Genomic DNA, 25,218 nt, shown 5'->3' with positions numbered 1-25,218 from the left:
ATCAAGGCACTGATGTGAAACAATGAGAGCAATTCTATCTTAGTCTGCTCTTTGGCTGAACAAGCTCAGCTTCTCTTTGCAGGCCATGTGCTCTAGCCACTAACCATATTAATGGCGCTCCACTGAACTCAAAACACTTTGCCAACATCCTTCTTCCTTCAACAACTTCTTCCTTTCGGAGGAAGTTTTTCACACAGAGGGTGGTGACGCACTGGAACAGGCTGCCCAAGGAGGTTGTGGATGCCCCATCCCTGGATGCATTCGAGGCCAGGCTGGATGTGGCTCTGGGCAGCCTGGTCTGGTGGCTGGCCACCCTGCACATAGCAGGGGAGTTGAAACTAGATGATCACTGTGGTCCTTTTCAACCCAGGCAATTCTATGATTCCATGATTCTATGCTTCTTGTGCTTGTGGGCTGAAAACTGGATTCTGGACAAAGTTGCATAGGTTTTGAGAAGAGGAAAATTATTCTTCCTCTTCCTGATGGTACACTTTTCTAACACAGCTCAGTGTGCACCATGTCCAGGGTACACCACAGCCTCATGGACTCTTTGCTGACCAGCAGGATCTCCACGTCCTTTTGTGCACAACTCTCTTCTGGCCAGCATATCCTGGTCTTGGGGCTGTTCCTGCTGAGGGGCAGGACCTTGCTCTGCCTTTGTCAGACCAATTCCCCAGCTTGTCTCAGTGTCCCTGGAGAGCAGCCCTGGATTTCATCCACGGATATGCTTGAAGGTGTATTCTGTGCCACTGTATAGGTCATTATAGTTTTGCCATTAAGTAAAACAGAAGAAATTTCATTCAAAGACACTACTGGGCACTCTACTGTAACAACCTTTGCTCACTCTACTTGAATAAATAGCAATCTTAATTTCACTTAAATTATCATGATCTCTATCATTATACAAAATTTTAAGGATGGAGAGACTGCATTCTAGAGCATTGTCCCAGTGCATTATTGCTTTTACTGGACATATTTATTGACCTTGCCACTGGCTCTTCTCACTTTTCCACTCACACACTGTGTACAATCTTTTTTTCTTTCGTCTCCATATTATGGACTCCTGGCAACCAGGCTATCTTCTGTCATATAAATAATTCTTGTGCCACAAATCATCTTCCATATCTTTCTTCACTGATGCCCTTCCTATTCAGTCTCCTTTCTGCTTTCCTTAGAAATTCTTATTGGTCTCTATTATCCATTTCCGATACTCAGCTCCCATTTTCCTTCCTTCCCAGGCTATTCTTTCAGCCACACATTAAATGCTTCATCTCTCTCTTCTTTTTATTTCTGCTGATTTTTCCTGCTCAGCCAATAAATCACCAAGTGATTTACCTGTAAATATGCCTAACCGGGAAGATGAATAAGGAAAGCATTCAGTTTATAGCTGGGCAGCATTAGCTGATGTGACAAGCTGGCTGTTTATTTGATCTGCAGAAAACTGCTGAGGTATTTTATGCTACAGTGCTGCCCATTCTTTAGTTATCACATTACTTCCAAGCAGACAGAGAGATAAATGTTATGAAGATGATGTCAGAATGCTTAGCCAATTCAGTTACGTGGTGCTTATCTCAAAACAGTTCTCAGGTTGTCTCTATAGACTAGTTTGTATACACAAAAATGTTTCTACTAAAATGTCACCCTAGTTGGGAGTAAGTTTGTTTCCCTCATATTTTTACTCTGCTATATGTGCACTTTTCAGGCTTACTGAACAATATACCTACTGCAAAATACCTGTAGCACTGTAGCCTAACAGCAGTTGAGCAAAAGGGTTTTCATCACCTTCAAATGCTTTTCATGTATGAATATGAGACAAAGATGAAATTTTCTGACTATATCCTTTTAAAAAGGCTCATTTACTCTCTTAAAAGATAACACCATTGGCATCAGCAGTATTTTTAATTGTTTTTGAAGATAAAATACGTAAACCACTCTATATACATTTTGCCTTTAACACACAACTATGCTGAGCCATAAACATGACACGACAGATAGGAAAATATTTCCCACTTAATATTTCTTAACACCAGTTTTCTGGTGTGATCACTTGATTTTCAAGTTTTCTGGGCAGGCTACATTCAGTAAAGGTAGAGGAAATATAGTATTTGTGTGCCCTTCTTTCTTCTGGTTCTGTTTTGCCAGTATTCTTGAGAAACAGCTGGTACCCGTTCTTATGAAGTATGAATTATTTGCTCTCATTTGGTGATCCCCAAACTATGCAAAGTACTTTCAGTGCAAACACTGTCTTTGCTTAAGCCTGGTATGCATACTTACCACCAAATTTCACTTGTAAAGGCTCTGGATGCAATGTGTGAAACTGCTATTAAGGATGTGCTGTTCTCTCAAAGCTTACAATCTGAGCACAGATATCTGGGTAACTTTTCCACAGATCTCTTATCTATGCCTTCTGCTCTATTCCATTTTGTAAATATTATACTAAAAGTCTATTTGGGATGTAAAGCAGATCTGAATGGGTGATTTACCATGCTCAGTCTCCTGCAGAAGCACTATTCAGTATTACAAATGTGAATATCATAGAATCATGGAATCATTTGAGTTGGAAGGGACGTTTAAAGGTTATCCAGTCCAACTCCTCTGCAGTGAACACAGACATATACAGATAGATAAGGTTTCTCAGAGCCTGGTTCAATCTGACCTTGAATGTCTCCAGGGACGGGATATCCATCACCTCTTTGGGCAAATTGTTCCACTGCTTCACTGCCCCAACATAAAAAACCTCTCTTCTTATATCCAATCTAAATCTCTCCTCTTTTATTTTGAAACCATTTCTCCTTGTCTTGTCACAACAGACACTACTAAAAAGTCTGTCCCCTTCTTTCTTATAACTACCATTTATATATGAAAAGGCTGCTACCATGTCTCCCCAAAGCCTTCTCTTCACCAGGCTGATCAGCACCAGTTCTCTCAGCCTGTCCTTATAGGAGTGGTGTTCCATCCCTTGGATCATCTTTGTGGCCTTCGTCGGGATGCGTTCCAACAGGTCCATGTCTCTACAGTACTGAGGACTCCACATCTGGGTGCAGTACTCCAGATCAGGCCTCACCAGAGCAGAGTAGAGGGGCAGGATCACCTCCCTCACCCTGCTGGCCATGATTCTTAGTACATATTAATATTTGGGATTTTTTTGGGGAGGGGGGGAAATACTTGAATTGAAAATGCAGTATAAATCAGTGTTTATATGAATCAGCCAAATCCTGTGTTGGGTTATAAGTAGAAACATGTAATGAAAGAGGTCTTAGCAAATTGCAGCTGATCTGCCTCATAATGGAAGACTGAATTTCTCTAGTGCAACTGTAGACCTTCTTAATCAATGTTTCTATTTCTTTCCTCACTTAGTTCTGAAAACAAGGCATGCAATTCATAAAATTCTTTGGATGAGAGTTGTTTAATAAGCTAACACAGCAGGGCCTGGTTCTTCCTATGCTTCTTAACAGGAACTACAAAAATACCAGACATATCCCACTCTTCACTTTTTTAATATGAAAGAAAGAGACTGGCAATGCTACACATTTTCCCTGACTATATAATTTGACCCCCTGATGTGTCTAGATAATGTCATAGCTTCTTGGCTTCTTCCTCATGTCTTCAGTAAAATGTCGGTATAGATAAATTTATGCTACTGAGAAATATAGCAATTCTTAGACTGATACTATGAATGTAGTTATCCTATTATTAAAGCAGTTTTGTGCATGCCCTGGATACAAATTCAGAATAAGCTTCTAATCATTCCTTCACCTCCCGTAACAAAGCCCCGGTTTTAACCATGATTAGCATTATGTGGAAACACATAATACTAAGAAACTAATACAGTCCAAACAACAAATGTATGACAAGCAAATATAACTGCACAACGTAAATCTCTTGGCCAGCTATGTGCTTCTGCTTCTTTGAACTGGAATTACTTTTGTACTTAGTCAAAATGAAAGACCACACATTCTAATTATTTTCTATCTTACAGAAAGCAAAGCAAAGCAAAGCAGAAATGAATAATCAAGAGAGATGGAAACAATATACAGAGGTGATAGTCCGCTAATCAGTCAAGGACCTTGCACTAATACCTAGTCCCCTTAGAAAGTTTAAACAAAGTAATTTGGGAGGAATCTCTATGTCAGGACTGCTAGAAATAGCAACCTCCTCCACTCTATCAAAGTGCGTTATGAAACATGAGCAAAGACAACCTATTATCTATTCCTGGAAGTAGTTTTTGTATCTCTGTCCCTATCACCACCAGTAGCATCAAGGATTTGGTTGATGGATCCTCACAATTGCAGATCTGCTCTCCCACCGTTTTTAGTATACTGACACAGAAGATACTGTTGTTGAGCACTTCTTCATGACATGTAAGCAATGCGGATTCATGCTGTGCTTTCTGTCAAAGGACTTTTCCTCTAACTAGCAATACTGCAAAACTGTTTCCGTTCTGATATATTTAAATCCTTCAAAAATGTAGGTTGGGGGCAAGATTTCTACTATAATTTTTAAATATTTTTTTAAATAATTTTTTAAATGGCTCAATGCTAGAGCAGACATGAGCAGATAGCTCAACTCAATTTTCATTCTTGAATGGAGACTTTGATTCAGTGTGCATGCCATGTGAGTGATCTTACAGTAACACCACAATAGATGTTCTCCTAGAAAGCTTACAGGATTCTGTCTACTGAATGTGCCTGTTTACTTTTTTAAAGGATTGATGTTGTTCGGTGACTTCTTTAACCTCACGTCTGCTTTTTATCTTTGAACTCAGTACTATTTAAATGGATTTTAAATCAGAAATCAAATCTGTTTGTTTGTTTTATCTCGTGTTGCCATTGTCTAAAGCAGCAGATTTATTAGTTCCAGCACAAGGACAGGACCCAACAAATTGTGACTTGCATTCCGCCTTGAAATAAATTTCTGTACCTCAGCAAGAAATTTGAAAACCAGTGTTTTGTTTTTAACTCAAATTTCTAGTGATCTGTGCCTTGGATAAATCATCAAGAATCTTGGAATCCTGTATCATACTGTGTCATTAAATTGCTTTGTAATTATGAGCTACTCTTAGTACTCCCAACTGCCTGCCTTTTTCCCACCTGTTTTTGGGCCTTTAAAGAGGGCCTTATTATGTATTTGTGGGGTATATAGCATGATATGTCCTCTGACTGTTACTGATAAACATAAAGAGTAAATAGCAACAGTAATAATCCTAGGATGTAATAGAGTCTATAAATATGCATGTGAATAGAGCATATTTTGGGGGAAAACATTTTTTTTTCCCATAGAGTATCATGCAGATCACATAGAGAATATGTTGATATATTTGCTTTCTTTTTTTCTACTGTAACTCCTACCACTTTAAAAGCAGTTATTGCCATGATGCCTGAAAAAGTATTTCACTGAATCTAGTATCTCTGCACTGGAGACTTCAATGGGCATAATGTAATCTGATTTGTAGCAGGCTGGGATATGTAATTGTCCAGTACTGAACGTCCTTTTGCTCTGTGAAAAATCTATTAGTTTCAGCCTCCATTTTAGACTACATTTAATTGTCACTTTTGTTTTCAATGCCATCTGTACATTTACTTATAACACTTCTCTTGTCTGTAGCGTGCAGAGAACTTAGGCCATGTCCAGCAACGAGAAAGCCCAGCGAAGATTTTTAATAGCTTTCTTTCAGCAGAAAAAGAGATTTTCTGCTACTAAGGTCAACATACTTAAGTTATTCTACTTTGGGACTTTCTGAAGAGTACAGGAGTGAATATTCAACCTGGAGAGAGCTGCTGGGGCACAGCGTGCACCCTTGTAATCTACAAGTTATTCTGTGAGTGCACAAATTCACAGGTTGATACCTAAGAGTCCCGAAGTTTAATTCTGCCCTAACAATATCTTATGAGAAAGCGATGACCTAGGAGAGATTCCTGAAAGGGTGTAGGGCACACATTTGCAAAAGAAAAAAAAAAAAAAGAAGGTTGAGGAAATATTTATATGGGGCACATGAAACTCACTGATTAGCTTCAATGTGTGAGTCTGTACACGTACAGCAGAACTGCATTTCTTTTCTTTTTCTTCTTCCCAAACATCTTCTCACTGTGGTTTCCCTGACTTACTGCTAATTTGGCTTTAAGAAGAAACATAAAGCTGTTTTAACAAAAATACACTGAAAAACTGGAAAATGTGAAGAGAGTAGGTTCCAGGTGATTGAATGCTGAACTGGAAATAGAGTTCTTATAACTATTTCAGGGTTCTCTTCATAGCCCTCGGCTACTTCATATGGGCTGTGGTTACATTTGCAATATATCTCCATCTAGAAGACAGGCAAGTACATTCTGAGTCACAAGAAGATGCACTGCACCTGGAGATTTCTCTGTGGGCTGAGGTAGTGAGAAGATGGTGAAACAGGAGTAACAAAAGGAGGAAGTGGGAAATAGTACGTGTGCTCTATAGGGCATAAATACATAGCTCCTGTGTACACTGTTCATGTCCCCACCTTCCTATTAAAAAGCTGATGGACCACTTTGGGTGCCTCCAAACATTCAGCAGTCATCTTGGCTCTGTTTCTTGGTGACATGTGTATCTGTTCATTGGCTGACTTGGTTCTTCAGCTTCAGTCACTCTTTTCATTTCTTGATGTATACCTGTCTGAGGTATAAGTACAGAAAGATGTAATTTTCCCTTCATTACTATTAACAAGTTTTTATTCAGAATGTCTACTAAAGCTTATACCACAGTAATTCCCCTTTCAGTGCAATGTTTTCTCTGCTGCCTCATTAGTCCCTTGGTTCACTTTACAGCACTGGTGCTAATGTCTGTCTTATCTAACTCTCTTAATAATTCCTGCTGTGCCAGAACAACAAATATTTCTTAGAAGCCATTTGAGTTCTGCATGTCACACACAAGTCACCTAAGGAGCGTACGCATGCTAAGCATGCTCACAATTTTAAGTGCAATTTGATGCATTAACACCCTGCTAAATGAAAAGAGAATTAGAGCTAAAGCAAAACAAACAGATCCTGTGCTTAATTTGATAATTAAGGTTTTGTTTGGAGCAGGCAGGATTTCCACTAAGAACCCTTGCAGTAAGACCCAGTCCGTTTATAAAGGCCAGGGACAACTAACTCCACTGAGACGCAGTGGGGAAGCTGTTTATGTTAACGTTGGCAGGCAGTGTGCTGGGAAGCCATGCTGGATTCCAGCTGTATATGTGGAAATTTTATGGGGATGGGTGTGAATCTGTGAGAGCTGCTTGCGCACAGAAGCTGTTGGACGTGGTGTCTCATCCTCAGCTGACCTCTGAATCTGTGCTTTAATACACACAGGTGGGGAACACACAGCTAACCTGGCTCCTTGGAGGACACCCGGTCTGATTGATCCAGATGCAATCTTACAGACAACGGGCTTTCCCGAAACAGCCCTAAAGAGCCCAGCAACCTTGGAGAAACGTGGGGGCAGAGCAGCAGGGCAGGCCTGTACTGCTGCACACAGGTGAAGCACAGCACCTGCTCGAGAGGGAGAACTGAGCTGATGGAGCCCACAGCTCCAGACCTGTACTGGCCTGAAGCTGTCCAAATCTGGGAAGGATTTGGACTGCTCTCTTCGACACTTTGGAGCTGCTTCACGCAGTTGTACACCCTCCTCTCTCTGGGGCAGGCAGCAGCACACCTGGGTGGCCTTCCCAGCACAGAGCAGCGATTCCGTCCCCGTGCGTCTGAGGACGGCTGAGGAGCAACACCGCCCTTCCCACGCGTCGCCGCGCTGCTCCACGTCGCCATCCCACGCGCCGCACCCAGCGGGGCCAGGGCGGGCGGGGCGAGGGAACGCGGCTCTCCCCGCCCCCGGCGCTCGGGGCCGCGCTGCTCCTCTCTGCGGGGAAGGGCATGGAGTTGGCGGGAGCGTATAAAAAGCCGCCGTGATGCGAAGCTGCCGTCCCTCCGGAGCTGCCGAGGGGCGCCGAGGGGCAGCGCGGTGCCATGATCAACCCCAACTATTACCCGTGGGGCTACGACGGCGACAACGGTGAGAGGGCGCGGGGCCAGGCAGCGTGCCGGGCCGGCACTGACAGCTGACTGCCGCTGGCTTTGTCTGTCTCCGGTTGAGTTCGTGTTGTCATGGCGGGGTCAATGGGTGTATCGTATCATGTTTCTGGGCGCTGCTGGACTTTGGTCCATATCCACCTCTGGTTTCCTCTTGAAGTGTTGTCTGGCTCCTAGTAAGAAAAAAGTGCAGTTTGTGATGCAAGTTTGGTTCAGATGTATAATGTGCAGTCATAGTCCAGCTACAGTGATCTAAATGCTTGTAACACAGTGCTGCTCTTGACAGCTCATGACTAACAGCCTGCTGTTAGCAATCCACTTATTAATACTTTTACTGCCATAGCTCAGCAGTGCCAACCTTCCATTCATTGTGAAACAATGTAATTCCTACCGAGCTAGAAGAGGTTTTCATGATGTTTCTCTGATTTTTTTTCTAGGACCAGATCAATGGCACAAAAATTACCCTACTGCCAAAGGACGCCATCAGTCCCCCATTGAGATCAATAACAAAGAAGTGCACTATGACCGCTCCTTGCTGCCCTGGTTTGCTAGTTACGATCCTGGTGCAGCGAAGACCATCCTCAATAATGGGAAAACCTGCAGAGTTGTGTTTGATGATTCTTTTGATAGATCAGGTTAGTTTTGTTTTCAGCTTGAGCTGTTGTTGTACATCAGCATATATTTCTCAAATTGGGTGAAAGAGTACTCTGAGTGCTCATGGCTGTCAGAAGGTCCTTGTGTAGAGCCTGCATGTGGCATGCTGAATTCTGTGCCTACAGCGTCCCACACATCTGACAGGAAAGGTGTGAGACTACTTTTGAAGTCTGTAGGTAAAATCCTAGGGAATGAAGAGAGCTGCAGAAAAGCTTGATGCAGGATAAATTAAGGTGAAGGGTAAATTTCTGCAATTGCAAAGGCTGGTGCTGGTGTGTTGCTTCCTAGGGGCACAGAGTCCAGGCTTTGCCTGTGGGGACTGAATTCCATACAAGGCTATCTGAGATGCACAGAAGAATATCTGTAATTGTGTATGTGGCTGAAGTCACAATATTTGAATACTGTACTTGAATGATTTCTAATAAATGAAGTAACAGATCAGATGTTGCCACCTAATCACTTTATTTAATCAGTTAAAATGTCCTTTAGCATTTGTGAGATTTTGTCTTAATTAGAAGGCTGAGGAATTCCAGTGCTTCATCTTCAATGTCCAGAATGTTCTGGTGTCCAAAATCCTTAATCTTATTACTCACAGTTACTACAAGATGAAGGGTATGCTGCATATATAATGCATACCTTTCAAGAGTTAGTGGGGCCATGTATTTAGAAGAGTTATATCTGTTCTCTTCAACAGGTGCTAGAAGTATTAGGCTTGTTGGCATAACCACTGAAGTTTCATGTTGATACTGTTGGCTATATTTCAAAGGAAAAAACCTTACATTAAAGAAGTATGGAATTGCTTTAGTACTGAGATAAAAGGAAAAAATCAAATGCATACCTCTGTCTTTATTCTTTTATTGAGGTCAACAGAATTGTGTTATTTATAGCACGAGTTGGTAAGAAAAAAATGTCCATTTTGGTAAAATATTAAAAGTCTGTCTTCTGCAGTGCACAGACTTAAATTTAATTATATTATAAGCTTCATTTACCACTACAGTATAATTAAGATTGACTGCAATAACTAGTAGGAGAAATTTTGCTAATAAGTTTGTTGGTCTTAAATATCTACATGCATTAATTTAAGTTGTTTTTTTAGTGACTTGGGTTTCATGAAAACAGTATAAAAATGTGTTATGTAAGATGAACTTGTCAATACACTCATAACTCAGGAGTATGAAGTCTTTGATTAACTTTGTAGCAAAATGGGAATATTTACTGTTAATTGTATAAAATATTATTCCTAATGTCAGGTAGCAGTACACATCAGTAACGAGATGTTGCTGTGGCATATGTGAAGATCTGTGACCATTGCTTACCTTTTCCTTTTTTTTCACTATCTCCATTACGTGCTGGAACAGCATCAGATATATCAGTCATTGCATCTCTTGCATTAACATCAGTTACTTTTACAATTACTCAAGTTGTGCATGGTGGGGAGTGTATAGGTAGAGCAATACATACACTTTGGCTAGAAAGAGCAGAAAGGTTTGGAATGTGCTGATTTTTTTTTCCAGAAAACTACTCAGTAACTGCTGTGCTCTGATCTCAGAAATAGTGACTCATTGGAAGAAAAGTAGGTGTATTTTTGATGTCTTTGAAGGCAAGAAGCATTCAGTGTTTACTGTTACGGCCTTTTTGTTATACCATTATCTGCAGTCTGTAGGTGGTGTTCCTTTTCTAATATAGTGTTAATTGCAGGACGAATTCCACTCTGCATGCTTCTACTGACTTGAACAAGTTTTAAGTTTCTTTTGATATGTGTAGTAACTTATTTTCCCAGTAAAATTACCACCTGCTGCATACTATAAGACTATATAATAACAATCATAACAAATTGAATGCTTCAATCCCTTGGAACAAAACCATTCTCTATCTACCTATCCATTCATCTATTATTCTATCTATCTAAATTATTTCTGAGTTAGCCAGAAAACAAAGGCTTCTTTTATTTCTGTAACTTTTTTGGTTAGAGCATATTTGTGTCTGTACTTAATCTAGATTTTCATAAGTGGTGGATGAAATAGGTCTATACCCTTTCTTATCGCTAAGTAAATTGCAAATGACCTTTCAGAGTTTTACTTTCATTGTATTTCCTCTGCTAGGAAAACTTTAAATATGCACCATTTGGACAGTTTTTTAAACTCAAATTATTGGAAAGAATGTTCTGGACCAATGTGTGGTCCAATGTAATTAACATTTTATGTTGCAGAGGCCTTATCACTTTATCTTTGGACCTACTCCTGCAGTTTATGAATATTGGTTTACTTCAAGAATCTGCTTTATAACTGAAGACATTTCATAGAATGGCCTGGGTTGAAAAAGACCGTAATGATCATGTAGTTTCAACACCCTTGCTATGTGCAGGGTCACCAACCACCAGACCAGGCTGCCCAGAGCCACATCCAGCCTGGCCTTGAATGCCTCCAGGCATTTCTGACAAATACTTGCTTTTGGAGCTGTGTTGTGTCTCTGCTACTTGTCTGTGAAAGTTAATGGATCATTATGGACTCAGTTGTCTCTCTTACCATACCTGTGTTGAAGAAGGTCGTTGTGCCACCTTTTGGCGGCTGCAAGAAAACCCTGCACCAAAACTCGGGTACTTCGACAGCCTACCTGTTTAGCAGGTACACACCACTGCCACATTTATTGGCTAGAATGGCAAGTCAGATATTCCTTTAGATCCAACAGTAACTGTTTTGTTTTTAAACAGGACTGTAGTATTATTTCTACTAGCAGAGTCTCTTTGCTTTTAGAATTCCCAAAAATATTAGCACCAGAGGAGCATCCTGAAACCATCTAACTGGAAGGACCGTTATCATGATGTTGCATGAGTTGCATGAGTTCATCATCTTCTAACTTTCTTAGCACCAATGACTGCAGCTTTATTTGTCATTTCTGTGGACAACGGGTTAGGTCAAATGTTCAATCATTAAATAAACAGTAAAGATGTGCAAGTCTTTTTCTGGAACACAGACCCAGCAGCTGGAGAAAGATAGGTTAAGGCTATGTCAGATGGTCTTTTTTTTATCTCTTTAATGTACTTCATGGAAGTTCACTGGCCAAAGTGGATTCCTGCTTATCCTTTTAATGAGTTTCTGATGGTTGGCATTTAAAGGCTTGGAGTACCACTGTGCAGGCACACTTTTTATAAGGCTGCCTGGATGCTTTTTGCAGAATCTCTTGCTTTCTTATCAAAGGCAGGCTGTTACTGTAAATAGAGCTTGTTGCTTATCTTTCTTTAGCATGACTAGCTCTTGTGGACACCATTTCTAAGAGTACCACTTTGTAGGAAATCTCATTTATCTCTGTTAAAATAATATTTTGTTATCAACTTCTGATGAATAAACATATTTGTTGACTTTTTCTACAAAAAGGACAAAAGCCAGTAACTTTAACTGGCAAGCGTTTCCATGCATGCTGTAGATTTGGTTAAATTCTGGGTGCTGAAGTGATACTAGAACAAGTCAGTAGATGTTACAGAAATAGCACGGCTTAATTCCAATGCTTGTGTGCCCCAGTAGCTATGCTGCATACCACTGGATGGTATACTGCATACCACTAAAGGCTGCAAAGATAAATTCTTCCTTTGGTGCTTAGCACTTTTATCATTTGTAGTGTTTTCATGAAGTTATTGAGTGTTAATGAGCAGTGCAGAGTTTGGGTTCAGGGGATTTAGTAATCGAGTTTCTGTTGGCTTTGGACTTCTACATTACTGTTGAAGCTATAAATGCTTGAACAGCTAAGGGCCTTCTGAGGCTACGGCCTTCAATTGTCTTGCAGTAATGCCTTACTAATTTCATTTCACTGTGGAATCCACTTTATGGATTTGGCAGCATGTGAGAATGGTGAACCTTGTAAGAGCAGTTAGTTCTTGCCCTGTTTATAAACACAACTGGCTTCATGAGTCTGTTCAAGGAAGATTTGGATTTTGTGTTGAGGGACACGGTTTAGTGAGTACTATTGGTGATAGGTGGATGGTTAGACTGGGTGATCTTGAAGGTCTTTTCCAACCTTGATGATTCTGTGATTCTGTGATTCTGTTTGGTGCAGACTCAAATGTTTTTCCACTCCCATAGGGTGTCTTCACCTCCACCAAGAAAGGTGTTTGTGTAGGCATAATTTGGTCTAGGCTGCATCCTCCTGTGCTTTCTCTGGGGCAGGTACCTGCACAGCTGACCACACTAGGAATGAGAAGAGATGTTTAGCCCACCTTCTCATGCTGCTCATGAGGGACAAAGTAGAAAGTGAGATTTTTTTTTTTTTTTTTTTTTTTTTTTTTTCTGGATCTGATCTCATACTCTTTTTCAAACTGGTATATTGTATGAGTTTATTAGCATTTTCCAAAAATAAAATCCCAGGAGAATGGAGATACCTTTAGAATTTATGTTCCAAGCCGTGTTTTAACCAAAATGAAGATTCCTTTCATTAACTTGGAGCTGTACAGACATTGCTTTGGACTGTTTTGTTCTAGATATTAGAAGACTTAGTTCTTGCAACTATTATATTTTACACTTCTTAAAGCAAAGAAGGCTCATTTACTGCGGTAATTTCTATTTAAATTATCATTCCATATATTTCTTTTCTATATACTGCGCACCTGTAGAATCATTAAGGTTGGAAAAGATCTACAAGATCATCTGGTTAACTGTCAATGCACTCCCACCATGACCACTAACCATGTCTCTCTGTGTCACATCCACATGTATCTTGAGCACCTCCAGGGATGGTGATTCCACCACCTCCCTGGGCGTCGTGTTCCAGTGCATTACCACTCTTTCTGAGAATAAATTTTCCCTAGTATCCAACCTGAATCTCCCCTGGCACAAGCACAACTAGAAGCCACTACCTGTTGTCCTATTGCTGTTATTGCTGGGAGAAGAGTTCGACCCCCATCTCCCCACAACCTCCTTTCATATCATTGTAGAGAGCAATAACGTTTCCCCTGAGCTTTCTCTTCTCCACACTAAGCAACAGCTGTTCCCTCACCCATTCCCTGTAAGACTTGTGCTCCAGACCCTTCATATCTTTATTGCTCTTCTCTAGACATGCTCCAGGGCCTCAATGTCATTCTTGTAGTGACCAAAACTGAACACAGTACTCAAGGAGCGGCCTCACTAGTGCTGAGTACAGAGGGAGAATCACTTCCCTGCTCCTGCTGTCTGCACTATTTCTGATACAAACCAGAATGCCACTGGCCTTCTTGGCCAATTCACTTGCAATGAAACAGAAAAAAAAAAACCCACCTTTTTGTTTGTGGAGAAATGTTGATTTATAGCTATCACCACCTTTGCACCATTCTGTCTGCTCAAAATGTCCTAAGTAAAAATTAGTCTATTTATAGAGGAGTGAAGCAGCGATGTGTTGACATGAGGTAACAGAGCTTCACACAACACCCGATAAAAAATGTCTGCTGATGGCCCATCTGCGTGAATAATGGCACATTTTGGTCTTAAACTGGATTATTTGGTCTTACAGATCTATTTTAATGGAGGATTGATGGCCTTATTAGCTACTACTGTTACTGTATCTGTATCAGCATTAGTCATGGTACTGCATGTCTGTGGAACAAGTAAAAGGCATTTGTGGAGAGTATCAGCGGGCTCTTAATACTCAGTAAAACGTATTCTTTATGTTCTTAGTCCTTTATTTCTTGAGGTGACCATCGATTTTATTCCTTATCTTTCCAGACTTAAGGATATTTTTCATTAACCTATAAAAGCCACTTTCTGAGAACTGCTGAATGGAATGCTTATTAATTTCTCTCCAAATAATACAAATGAGAATTGAATATTAATTAATATTTGATGAATGTTGAGAAGTTCTTCCCTATTTAGTGTGAGTTATTTTCAAACCCTCTGCTTCCATTGCTGTGTAAATGTTGAGATTATTTAGAATGACTGTTGCTTTTCACAGGCTGAATTTTTTTTTTTAGGACGGTAGCTTGCATTCTCAGTGATTGCTTTTCTGGCTCGTTTGCTGCTACCATAGCCAGGAGAAGTGGCCATTATAGCAGAAGCTGCATCAATGTTTTCTTAGCTTTTTAAACAAATTAGTCATTGTCTGCAGTATCAGGCACAGTCTGTAGAGTTTCTGGATATTTCTGTGTGCTTTGACATAGGTAAATATCAGATGGAATTTAGAAGGACATTAAGACACCTAAACTTAGGTGTCCTGTGTGGGCTTTTAAACGTAGGTGAGCTACATATCTAAAATCACTCTTTTTCACTGGAGGTGGAGTCACTCTGAATCAATGGAGTCTAGTGAGCAATTCAGGTCACCATCCTGAGTGCCCGATTAAAGCAAGCAGAATTACTTTAGCAGCTCAATTATTCTGAGTAGGAGCTTAATTCAGTTACGTAAACAATAGGTATCTCATGCTGTTTTTGATGACATAATGTGTACCACTTTGCTCCAGGTGCTGCTCTAGAAATATACATTTCTCCTACAGATCTTGTATCATATCTGCCAGCCCTGTGCAGGCACCTTCAGCATATCCCAGCTGCTCACGTCTATGCAGCGGAATTAAAACAATGATCTCAATTGACTATAATGAAATCCTAGACACTTGCTGACTGTAAGTGCTTGTGGCTGAAAATGTTTGCCTGAAGTGCTCTTGCAAATTTCCAAAATGTAGATGGTACTCTGGGAATGCAGGACTTCTGTACAGTAATTGTATGTAAATATTTTTAAAAATCTATACATTTCTTAAAAGTAAGCTGAAATATATCTGAATCTAATGCTGATGCAGATTGTCAATTGCAGTGTTGAGAGGTGGGCCACTTCAGGGGGTCTACCGGCTGCGTCAGCTTCACTTTCACTGGGGTTCATCTGACGACCATGGCTCTGAGCATGTTGTGAATGGAGTGAGATATGCAGGAGAGGTAAGTGTCACCACTTCTTACTTTAAAATAAGGTATAAAGTAATATTTGTCATTATCTTGGGGGAGAGTGAGGAGGGAGGCAAGAATTAAGATTTGTCTGCTTTTTGGGCAGGTCTAACTTTATTTATCTGTGTCATTTTCTTCATCCATGGATTTTTATAATTGTGAGTTAAGCTAAAGTAATTCCTTCATTCACAACGCAAGAAAAGAAAAATGTTGTGTCAAACAAAAGTTCCCATGTTTTCAAGCCATTGTGGCTTGAAACATAGGACATCAAGATTGAATTACTGAGAAGCAATGCAAACTTAGTAAAACACCATTCTGAAAGAGTAGTGTCTTCATGAAAGCAAAGAATTGTGGCCACAGAAATAAGAATATATGCTACTTTGATTTTCTGCCTTGAGGATGGTAAGAGAAGATAAGAACTGTAGATCAATCATATACATAGCATATATTCTTATGAATTCTTTGCTAAAATTGCTGTAATTTGTAAAAAATTGTAATGAATCACATAGGTAGATCATTTCTGATATACATGTGTAATCTGCCTGCCTACTCAAATGTGTTTCTCTTCTTTAGCTTCAAGATGAGACTTCTGTTCTTCTTTGCTGTTTATATACTGAGGTGTTTGTAGATTATTTTTAATAAAAATAATATTCTGAATGATAATGTGATTGGTATCATTCATGTTTCAATTGTCTAATTTTTTGGAGGCCTACTCCTCATTCTTTGTGGCCCCAAAATTTCTCACATACATGAAGAACTCTAAATGAAACCTCTGGTGGCTTACAACTCACTAATGGATCTGTTTTTATATCTCTTTGTTTTCAGCTACACTTATTACACTGGAATCCAAAATACAGTAATTACCTTGATGCTGTGAGAAGAACAGATGGTATAGCTGTTTTGGCCATTTTTTTGCAAGTAAGTAGAAGCTCTTGTTCCTCCTTTGTACTGCTACTGTAGAGTTTTCTATTCTTGCAGGGTTAAAAAAACAAAACCTTCTGAATATATTTTCTAGAGTTCATATCACACTGAAGGGCTTGACTTTCAATAGTGCATGCTTTTCAAGTTACAGAGTATGAGTCATGTTATTTCAAATGGTGTCTGGTACTTTGTCCCAGCAGCTATAGTGTCACTAAGTGGCTGGTGGAAGCTGTAAATCCAGATGTATTTTCCCCTGCTTTGGGGACACAGTGTCAGTAGTGGCCCTTGGACCTACAGCAGTCAGCTGCTTGTTGTGCTAGTCATAGGCTGATTTCAAGGACAGGTATTGCTTCTCGGCTATTTGTGAACTTTTTCCTAGGCAAAACTAACTCATAGACTATACATGTAACTCATCCTTAAAAAAGAAATTATTTTAAAGGCGTGAAGTCCTAGCTTGAAACACAGGCCTTTTCTATATCTTGTTTAATTATTGTATGTTGGAGTTAAAACAGATCAGCATCTTTCTGAGATCAGCAGTTGTCAACAGTGGATATGATCATGTCCCAATTTCAAACTAGAGTGAAACTTTTCCTAAGTCTGTACTTGAATCTGAAGAGTTCTTTGCCTTTCTTAGGCTAAAATACAATGTCAAAAGGAATTACGGCATTGCAAAATTATCTGCAATGCTGAGCTTCTATACTGATGTCATTTCCTCATTTGAATCACAATACTCATTGGGGTACAGACAGAAGGTACAGATGGAAGATGTATCTTATCTGGTAGGAGTTATAGCTTTGGTCGATGCGTTATAATTTAATAGTTGATTTGTGTTTGGATGCACATGTAAAGAATATCAAAAAGAAGAGAAATGATAAGCAGTACTCTTTGGATAGCTCATTGTTTCTTCCTTACAGGTAGGGAAAACACCCAAACCAGAGATGAAAAGAATTCTTGAAGAAATAAATGCTATCAAAACAAAGGTAACAATGTTGTACTGTTTTAATAAGATTGCTGGGAATTCTCAGGATAAAAAAACATCAGGAAGCACGACTTTGTAGTTTTCAGATTGAACTTTGCAACATTGCCAGAGTATACTTGTGAATAAAATCAAGTGTAACTTTCCTTAGCAAGAAAAGTTGTTTTTTTCCTGCTTTCATAAGAGCCTTTATTGGCTTTAATGGGCCTTACAACACTTTGTGTAAATGAGAATCATTTAACCAAGATTCACTCTCCTGAAAACTAGACATGCAATCTTAATCCTGAAGTAGACGGCCAGGAAGAAAGGGCACCTTTGGAAAATACTTCACTCTGCCTTGAGATAGTCTGCTTAATGGTTCTCTAATGGTGCCACTAACTAAACATCTGTGTCTCAGAAAACTTCATGTGATTAGAATCTCACCATTAGTATACATTTGCTAGGCTGTTTTCTTTGTTATCAACACAAATATCAAAAATCTAAAATATATCTTACTTCATTGTATAGTGACCTAACCCAATTCATAACATAGGCAGAATTGCCATGAGAAAGCAGGCCAGAAAGAAGAGTATTTCTGCACAGAAAGGAGTGAAGCACTTTGGTACGGAATGCTGCTTTACATGAATTAGGTCAAGTTTAAAAAGTAGTGCCATGGAGTTGTGTCATTCTCCATCTGTGAGGGTTATTCAGTCCAGTTGCCTTTGCACTGTATCAGTATTCGAAATGTCTGGACATGGACAAAGGGACGAAGTTTAGTGATGGGTCTTGGTAGGTCAAGTTAATGGTTGGACTTGATGATGAAGGTGTTCTCTAGCCTAGGCAACTCTATGATTCCGTGATTGTGTTGTTTATAAGTGTGCTTTTTTCAGACCATGTATGTGTTTTTAGTGTACAAGAGTCATGCTGTTTTTTAAAATGCCGGGCTTGAATCTTTACCTAATCTTGACTAGAGCTGTTGAATTTTTTTTTGTGTATTCTGTTTTTTGTTATTGTTTTTAAAGGGGAAAGAAGCTCCTTTTCCAAACTTTGATCCCTCAATTCTTTTCCCTAAATCTCATGACTACTGGACATACCACGGTTCTTTCACTACTCCACCTTGTGAAGAGTGCATCACTTGGATTGTTCTTCGAGAGCCTATCATAGTCAGCTCAGACCAGGTAAACATCCAGCAAATAATACTTTACTCACTTCATTTTGGTTGCATGCTGTAAGCTGATCTGATTCTTTTGGCAGTGAATCTGCTTACTGGATGTGAGAAGTTTCATGATTAAAAGGACAGTAAAGAATTGAATGCCTTTGAAACTATGTAGGTCACTCTGAAAGTAATGCCTCCTATTTATTTCTATGGAAACCACAAGAGATACAAAGAACACAATAGCGGTATTAGATAGAATAAATTTTATCTACAAAACAGTATTTTTCAACATAGTCACCACCATTAACTATGTATTTTTGCCAGCGATGAACAAGAGCCTTCATACTGTGCTTAAATGCTTAATGCAGATAAGAATCTGCATTAACAGAGGTGACCCACTGTTGCCACTGCTGAAACACACCACCCACGATCTCACTGTGCCCACACCCACAGCTTGATCTTCATAAACTTCAGCAAATGTCCATGAAGGTCAGTGAGTGCCAATTTTTCCACATGGAGGAACTCAGTGACACACTTTTGCTTCATACGCACTTCCATGTCAGACGCCATTTTGTCAGATTGCCCCTCTGCTGCAATTTGTCACTTGCCAACAGAATGTTATGGAATACTGACAGAAAGTTCAGCCTCTACTATCATATCACCAATATCCGCCTCTGGCATCATGAGCCAAGATAATGAAACAAAACTGGTTGTTTCAATGTCCCCATCTGAAAAGGGGCTTAAATGAGCTGATATCAGAGTGCTTTATAAATCCGGAAAGTTGTAACACAATGGAGATGTTAAGAGTTAGTAACAGTTGGAGGCAGGATTGATAGCAAGCAGTAATTACTACAGTAATTACTGTAGAATGTAAATACTACAGAAAGTTATTGCTCCCATGGACAAAAGACCTCCTGTGACATCAGCTGAAGAAAAGAGGCTGTCTTCTTTTTGTTTCCTTGTCTGTGTCCTCCTGGCATTAACTCTTGTTAATAGTAAAGGAAAGAGCTGGACGTGGTTTGCACCTTTTATTTCACACTGAGCTCTAAACCCTGCTTTTCCCAAGACCCAATATTGGAAAGCTCTAGCCATTAGCCTGTGTTCTGTGACCATTTAAATCGGAACAATGAAACATTTAGCTAAAGATTGTTGTTGGCTTTACACCAACAGTTGTGTTTGTGTTAATGCTCATTCCCCCTCATTCTCGTTTATATACATTTGAATGCCCTTTTTCATCACCCAGTGATTGTACTAATTTTTTAAATCTGAGATTACTCCTCTAACTAGCAGATGTGATAGCACAAATTTTAAGATTTAAGATTTTTTTAATATTTCAGCACAATGAGAAGTTGAACATTAATCAAGTGACAGATGTTATGTAGACATATGTGGACACAACTTTTCATCTTAGATCATCAGATGATAAGGAATTTCACTGCATTGATTGATGGGCATATATCACAAAAAAATCTATTTGCTTCTATGTATTTATCTGGCTTTTTATCTTTCAAAGAATAGAATTCAGGTGTGGTGTGAACCTTAGCTGGCAAGAGGTGAAACATAGTAATGTACTCATATAACTTACAGTGTAATTTTCACAGCTTATTTATTTGATCCATCTTCTGTTTCTCTGCCCATACAAAAACTAAAATTACACAGAATATTTCTAAGCTGATGTTTGTGTGAAAAATACAGATATGCTTTGACTGGTTACTAACAAATCTGCTTAGAGGTTTATATCATAGATGACAAACTACAAATTTTGTTGGGGAAGAGGTAGTCGTTGCTGAGCATCTCTAATTTAAAATGAGTTTTGCAAGGGATGGCTAATCATGTCATTGATCCAGCTCTCTGAGAAGATGTTTGGATCACTGATCTATTTGAACTGTAGTCTTTTTCCAGGCTTATCTGAAGTTAGTGAGTCTTGGGAGATATACAGGCAGATACGGAACTAGTCCTACTGCGGGGAAAAAAAAAGAGCATTTAAGATAAAAAGAAAGTTTCTGCACAGAGATGGGACATTGGCTTTTTCCTGAGATAACTTTTTACAGGCAGAATTATCAGTGTGTATGTGGTGCCATATACAGGTACAATAGACTCTTTTTACTCCAGTGTCTGCAGTCCATATGATGCATTAATGAAAAAAACCAGTCATGTTACCAATTACTTCTAATCCTGGAAAGTGTGCTGTCATTGCAGTATTTATTTATTTAGTATTTATTTTAAGTGCATGTGCATCACTTGGATGTTTTTGCAGCCAGCTGGTAGTAGCATATTAGCCACAAGGATAAATACAGTCACTGAGAAACAGTACTCTGCGGGAAAAATCAGTTCATCGGAAACTTCTATGATAGATGTAGTGTGGGCAGCCTGGATGTTCAGGTTAACTTTCTTTAAAGGGTAGGATTTAACTTTGGAATTCCTCTATCCAATTGCAGACTCATTTTTTCCACCCTTATGTAGCTGGAAGTAACAAGGCCACGTTGGGTGGGGGACAGCTTGATTGAATGGATGATGACCCTGCCCATGGCAGAGGATTGGAACTAGCTTGGATATGCTATTTTTTTTTTTGCTCAGTAGATATATCTTTTTCCCATCTTCCAAAACATAATAAAAACCACTAGTATCTTTAGCAGTACTTTTTCAGTATTAGCAGAAGTGATGAACTATTTTCATATCCTACTGTTCCCATACAAATTACTTTTCATTTGAAATAGGAAACTTAGTTTCAGATGCATAATCCATCCGATGCATATTGAGTGTAAATGTGATTCTGTCATTGCTCATGCTTTTTCTAAGCTGTACAGTGAGGCAGTGAGGGACGACACTGAGATCCGTGAGCTGGCCCAGCCCATAAGTTAGAATGAATAGAGATGTGGTGAATGTGGATTAACAGCCCAGACAGAAGTTCTGCTTCTATTAGACTTGAACTCTGTGCTATATAATGTAGATACATCAGCATTCTGAAGCTAGTTGTGAGGAAATTTAACTTTTGATGTGCGTGGGAATAAGTTTTCAGGTGTACACAAGGAGAAATATATGCATCCTCTTCACAGTAAGCCAGGGAAAGGGAAATGTCAAGTGTGTGAATCACAGCTGATATGCTTTCTGTCTAATGTCATACATGGCAGTGGCAATAAATGAACAGAATGTATCTGTGAGTGGGTGTATGGTTTTGAAAATCAGAGAGCAGTAGAGGAAGAGAATTATATGGGTTTGAATAATATGGGCAGAATTTTTATGGCATCTCTCGAAAAGAATACAGCTTGATTTTTTTTTTTTTTTTTTTTTTTTTTTTTTTTTAAAAAAAAGACCAGAAAGCTGCAGACCCTGTTTACAGTCCATCTGAAATCTTGACTGGGTCATTATCCAGGTTTAACTACTAATGTATTTGTCTCAGCACCAAGATATATTCTCTGCTACAGACCCACCACAGAAGTGATCAATTAGTTTATCATTCAGTCTTAACACCCTTTAACACCTTTCAATTCTAGTTGCTGGTTGCTGGTAAACAGTCAGACATTAAGGTGGGGTTAAAGTAGAAGAAGTTTATTAGGACATAGGCTAATAGTAGAAGTTTGTTAGGCTGTTCTAGTCACATATTCACAGAATCATAGAATGGCCTGGGTTGAAAAGGACCACAATGATCATGTAGTTTCAACCCCCCTGCTATGTGCAGGATCACCAACCACCAGACCAGGCTGCCCAGAGCCATTTCTGAGGAGAGGCATATTCTGAGGACTTCCTACTGTTTCCGTAGCTGTTGTCAGTTCTGTAGATAATGCATACATGATGGTACTTAATTTCTCACAATGCAGTTCACATGTGACCTGTTTTTTGTCTCTTCATTATTTCTGAGAATATTACTGTACAAAAACAAGGTGAGTACAGTTATTGTGGTGACAGGGTGAAGAACGTCCTCAAAATTTGAAGGAGGCTTTATGGATCTGGATGTCCTCTTTCTTTAACTACAGGGCTTATGGATTCTATCTGAAGAGATTTCCATGACCACACTTTGATTTTGCTTTCCTGCAGATGGCGAAGCTCCGTAGCTTATCAAAGAATGCTGAGAATGAACCTAATCTCCCCCTGGTTGATAACTGGCGCCCAACTCAGCCTCGGTATTTCAGGATGGTGAGCGCATCATTCCTTTAGGACCTGGCTCAGGTTTGTTGCCCTTCAGTGAGGTGATCTCTAGAACTAGGAAGTGGTCTTGCTTTGGATCCTCTTGTATTTACACAGGACTCCAGCTGTAGGTTTGGAGGCTGAAACTTTGAGATGGAAATTTCACTTTCAGAGGATAAAATTTACATTTGAAAATCCTACTACTAAAATGGAAATAAAAAATCTGTTTGGCTCTTCGTAACTGCTTTAGCATTAGCTTTTCTTATTAGTATGAAGGAAGAAAGAAGACGTTACTAATGAATATAAAAGAATTTCTTATTGCCTGTGTCTCTTGGTGCTTGCCTTATTACAAATTAAAGAGATTGCAGTTAAGAGAAGTAATTGTTTTCAAAATAAAACCATATTTTTTGGAAATTGTTTTCAAACTAAGCGTGTTCTACTCTGAGCTGCACCAGTTATGCACATTAATAAAAGAGAGCACTGTTGATATTTGATATTCATATAAAATAGGTAAGGATAGCAAACTGCTTCATTACCACTGATTTCAAAGTCAGCTTTTAACTTGATAAAACAAAGGACAGGTGTAAACAAAGGTCTATTCTGAAAACTGCGTTCACTAAATCATACTTAAGTAAAACTATGGAATTGAGGAAGAGCTATTTCTATTTGTGTCAAAACTCGTTGTCCATATTAAAAAACTAATTTGTTTTTCAACGTTGTAGCAATCAAAGTGACATGGATTTTGAGAACTTCATCTTAGTATCCTAAGTATATATATTTTCTCCATGTATGCTAATATCTTCTCTCTGTTAGTAGATTGTTAAGATAGCAAAAGTTCTTAATTTTTAGTGCTTTTTTGAGGCATATTTTTTGTTCATGTGCAAATATAATTGGTTCTGCTATTAATGAGATTTGTGCATAAATATCTGAATCCACAGTTTGACTCTTCTGATCAAAAGGCAGTAGATCAAGGTGTTCTTTCTCTTTTGTTTTGGCATCAAGAACAATGGAGCAGAATTGTAAGCCAATAGTTGAAATAACAGTATCTCTGCATTTAAAAATCCAGTGTTAATAAATACATGTACTTATGGATTTTGGTTTTGCATGTTTTTTTTTGTTTTTTTTTTTTCCAGTTTTGGGAGCATGAAAAAAGAACAAAACTTTCAAGAAAGACTTTTCAATGTCCTCTGTAAAACATCCTCATGAAAATTGATGATGGATGGATTTTCAGATTTTACTTGAACTTCCAGAATACTGAAAATATTTTATATGACTGCGAGGAAATAACATCTTAAACATGGTTTGTGGCTGAGAGATCCACATCAATTCTTCCAGTGAGATTGTTTTTTTTTCTGGCACTGGCATTTTTGTAACATCATATGAATCAACTTCCTCACAAGTTGATTTTATGCTGGAGAAGTTCAATCTGTATTTAAAACCATTACTCTGAATGGTAATTTAGATTCAGCTGTGAAAATACAAAGTGCTGTAGTGTCTGTGCCATGAGTGAATTCATAGTTACTCTTTTCTAGGACAGGAGGGTGTTGCTGAGCTTACTCATGTGACAGGGGATGTGCTTCTGGACTGTCTCCTTACCTTGCATTCTTCCTTCAAATAGGCAGTGTGTTGGCTGCGAAATTTCCATATGTTCCATGTAGAGTTCATGCTTTTTATTCTCATTTGCAGCCATATTGTGAAAGGATTCAGATGAGTTAATAGTTTCTATGATGCACGTATACAGTTCTGATTTTGACATAGGTTATCTTACGTATAATTCTAATTACTCAGAATTACAATCAGAAAGCCTATGGTGGTTCTTATGTTTGAAAAAAAAAAAGTATTTATTTTTAAAATGCTTGATTAAATGTATTTTCTTCCTAGCTAGGTCATTCCAGGAAACCTCAAAGCATAGCTTCTTGTTTGACCACCAGTACCCAACACAGTGTTAGCTGTAGAGATAAGGATGTGCTGTTCAATTGTGCTTTCTTCTTAGGCAGGTTTAATTCACTAAGGTTTATTTATCTCAAATCTTAAGTAAATATCTAAAACAGAAACAGTAAGTAGTCTATATCTAAGAAATGATTGTATTCTGAACAAGAATACAAGTTGCATAACATTGTTGACTTTGCAGGACAGGGTTTTGATGGAATACCCAGTGTCTCCTACCTTTGAAAATGGTGAAAATGGCAATTTCCTCATGCATGCAAATATGAGAAAACAATGAATGTATGAATATCTTTCTACTACTTTTTCTCTGGTCAGTTCTGTAATATATACCCTGGAAGATAGGTTATTTTATGAAGACAACTAAGTTGTATATAGTGGGGCTTTGAGTGGGCTATATCTTTCTTGAAATTAATGATGATGAAAAATTGGGGCATAGAATGTCAGGGTTTTTTAAATTGTGAGATGGTTTCCCGGTCACATTTTGTGAAGGAGCTATTTGGGTTCTGTAAGTGAAGCTAAGATCAGCCTCATCCTTTGAAGGATGCT

General features: G+C 38.9%; 1 protein-coding gene across 2 annotated transcripts; it reads left to right on the top strand.

The window, feature by feature from the left end:
* The first annotated feature begins 7,841 nt into the window (after nt 1-7,841).
* Nucleotides 7,842-24,019, top strand: LOC125690417 (carbonic anhydrase 3-like). Of its 2 annotated transcripts, XM_048938722.1 has the most exons (8): nt 7,842-8,010; nt 8,465-8,662; nt 15,444-15,562; nt 16,394-16,486; nt 17,404-17,469; nt 18,467-18,622; nt 22,636-22,767; nt 23,859-24,019. In XM_048938722.1, exons 1-7 carry the CDS (start codon nt 7,965-7,967, stop codon nt 22,753-22,755), a joined length of 798 nt encoding a protein of 265 aa, XP_048794679.1. In that variant the 5' UTR covers nt 7,842-7,964; the 3' UTR covers nt 22,756-22,767; nt 23,859-24,019. The 2 variants fall into 2 exon arrangements, with proteins under 2 accessions (XP_048794679.1, XP_048794678.1); XM_048938721.1 differs by lacking the exon at nt 23,859-24,019 and having other exon boundaries at nt 22,636-23,785.
* The last annotated feature ends 1,199 nt before the right edge of the window (nt 24,020-25,218 follow it).

Source organism: Lagopus muta, chromosome 3 (assembly GCF_023343835.1).
Source record: "Lagopus muta isolate bLagMut1 chromosome 3, bLagMut1 primary, whole genome shotgun sequence".
Classification (NCBI taxonomy): Eukaryota; Metazoa; Chordata; class Aves; order Galliformes; family Phasianidae; genus Lagopus; species Lagopus muta.
The sequence above is the reverse complement of the archived record's forward strand: the minus strand, read 5'-3'. Positions and strand labels throughout refer to the sequence as shown.

Coding starts and splice junctions, on each gene's coding strand:
- LOC125690417 (XM_048938722.1), top strand. CDS start 7,965: ATGATCAACCCCAACTATTACCCGTGGGGCTACGACGGCGACAACG. Junction 15,563..16,393: donor GAGTGAGATATGCAGGAGAG/GTAAGTGTCACC, acceptor CTTTGTTTTCAG/CTACACTTATTACACTGGAA. Junction 18,623..22,635: donor TCATAGTCAGCTCAGACCAG/GTAAACATCCAG, acceptor GCTTTCCTGCAG/ATGGCGAAGCTCCGTAGCTT.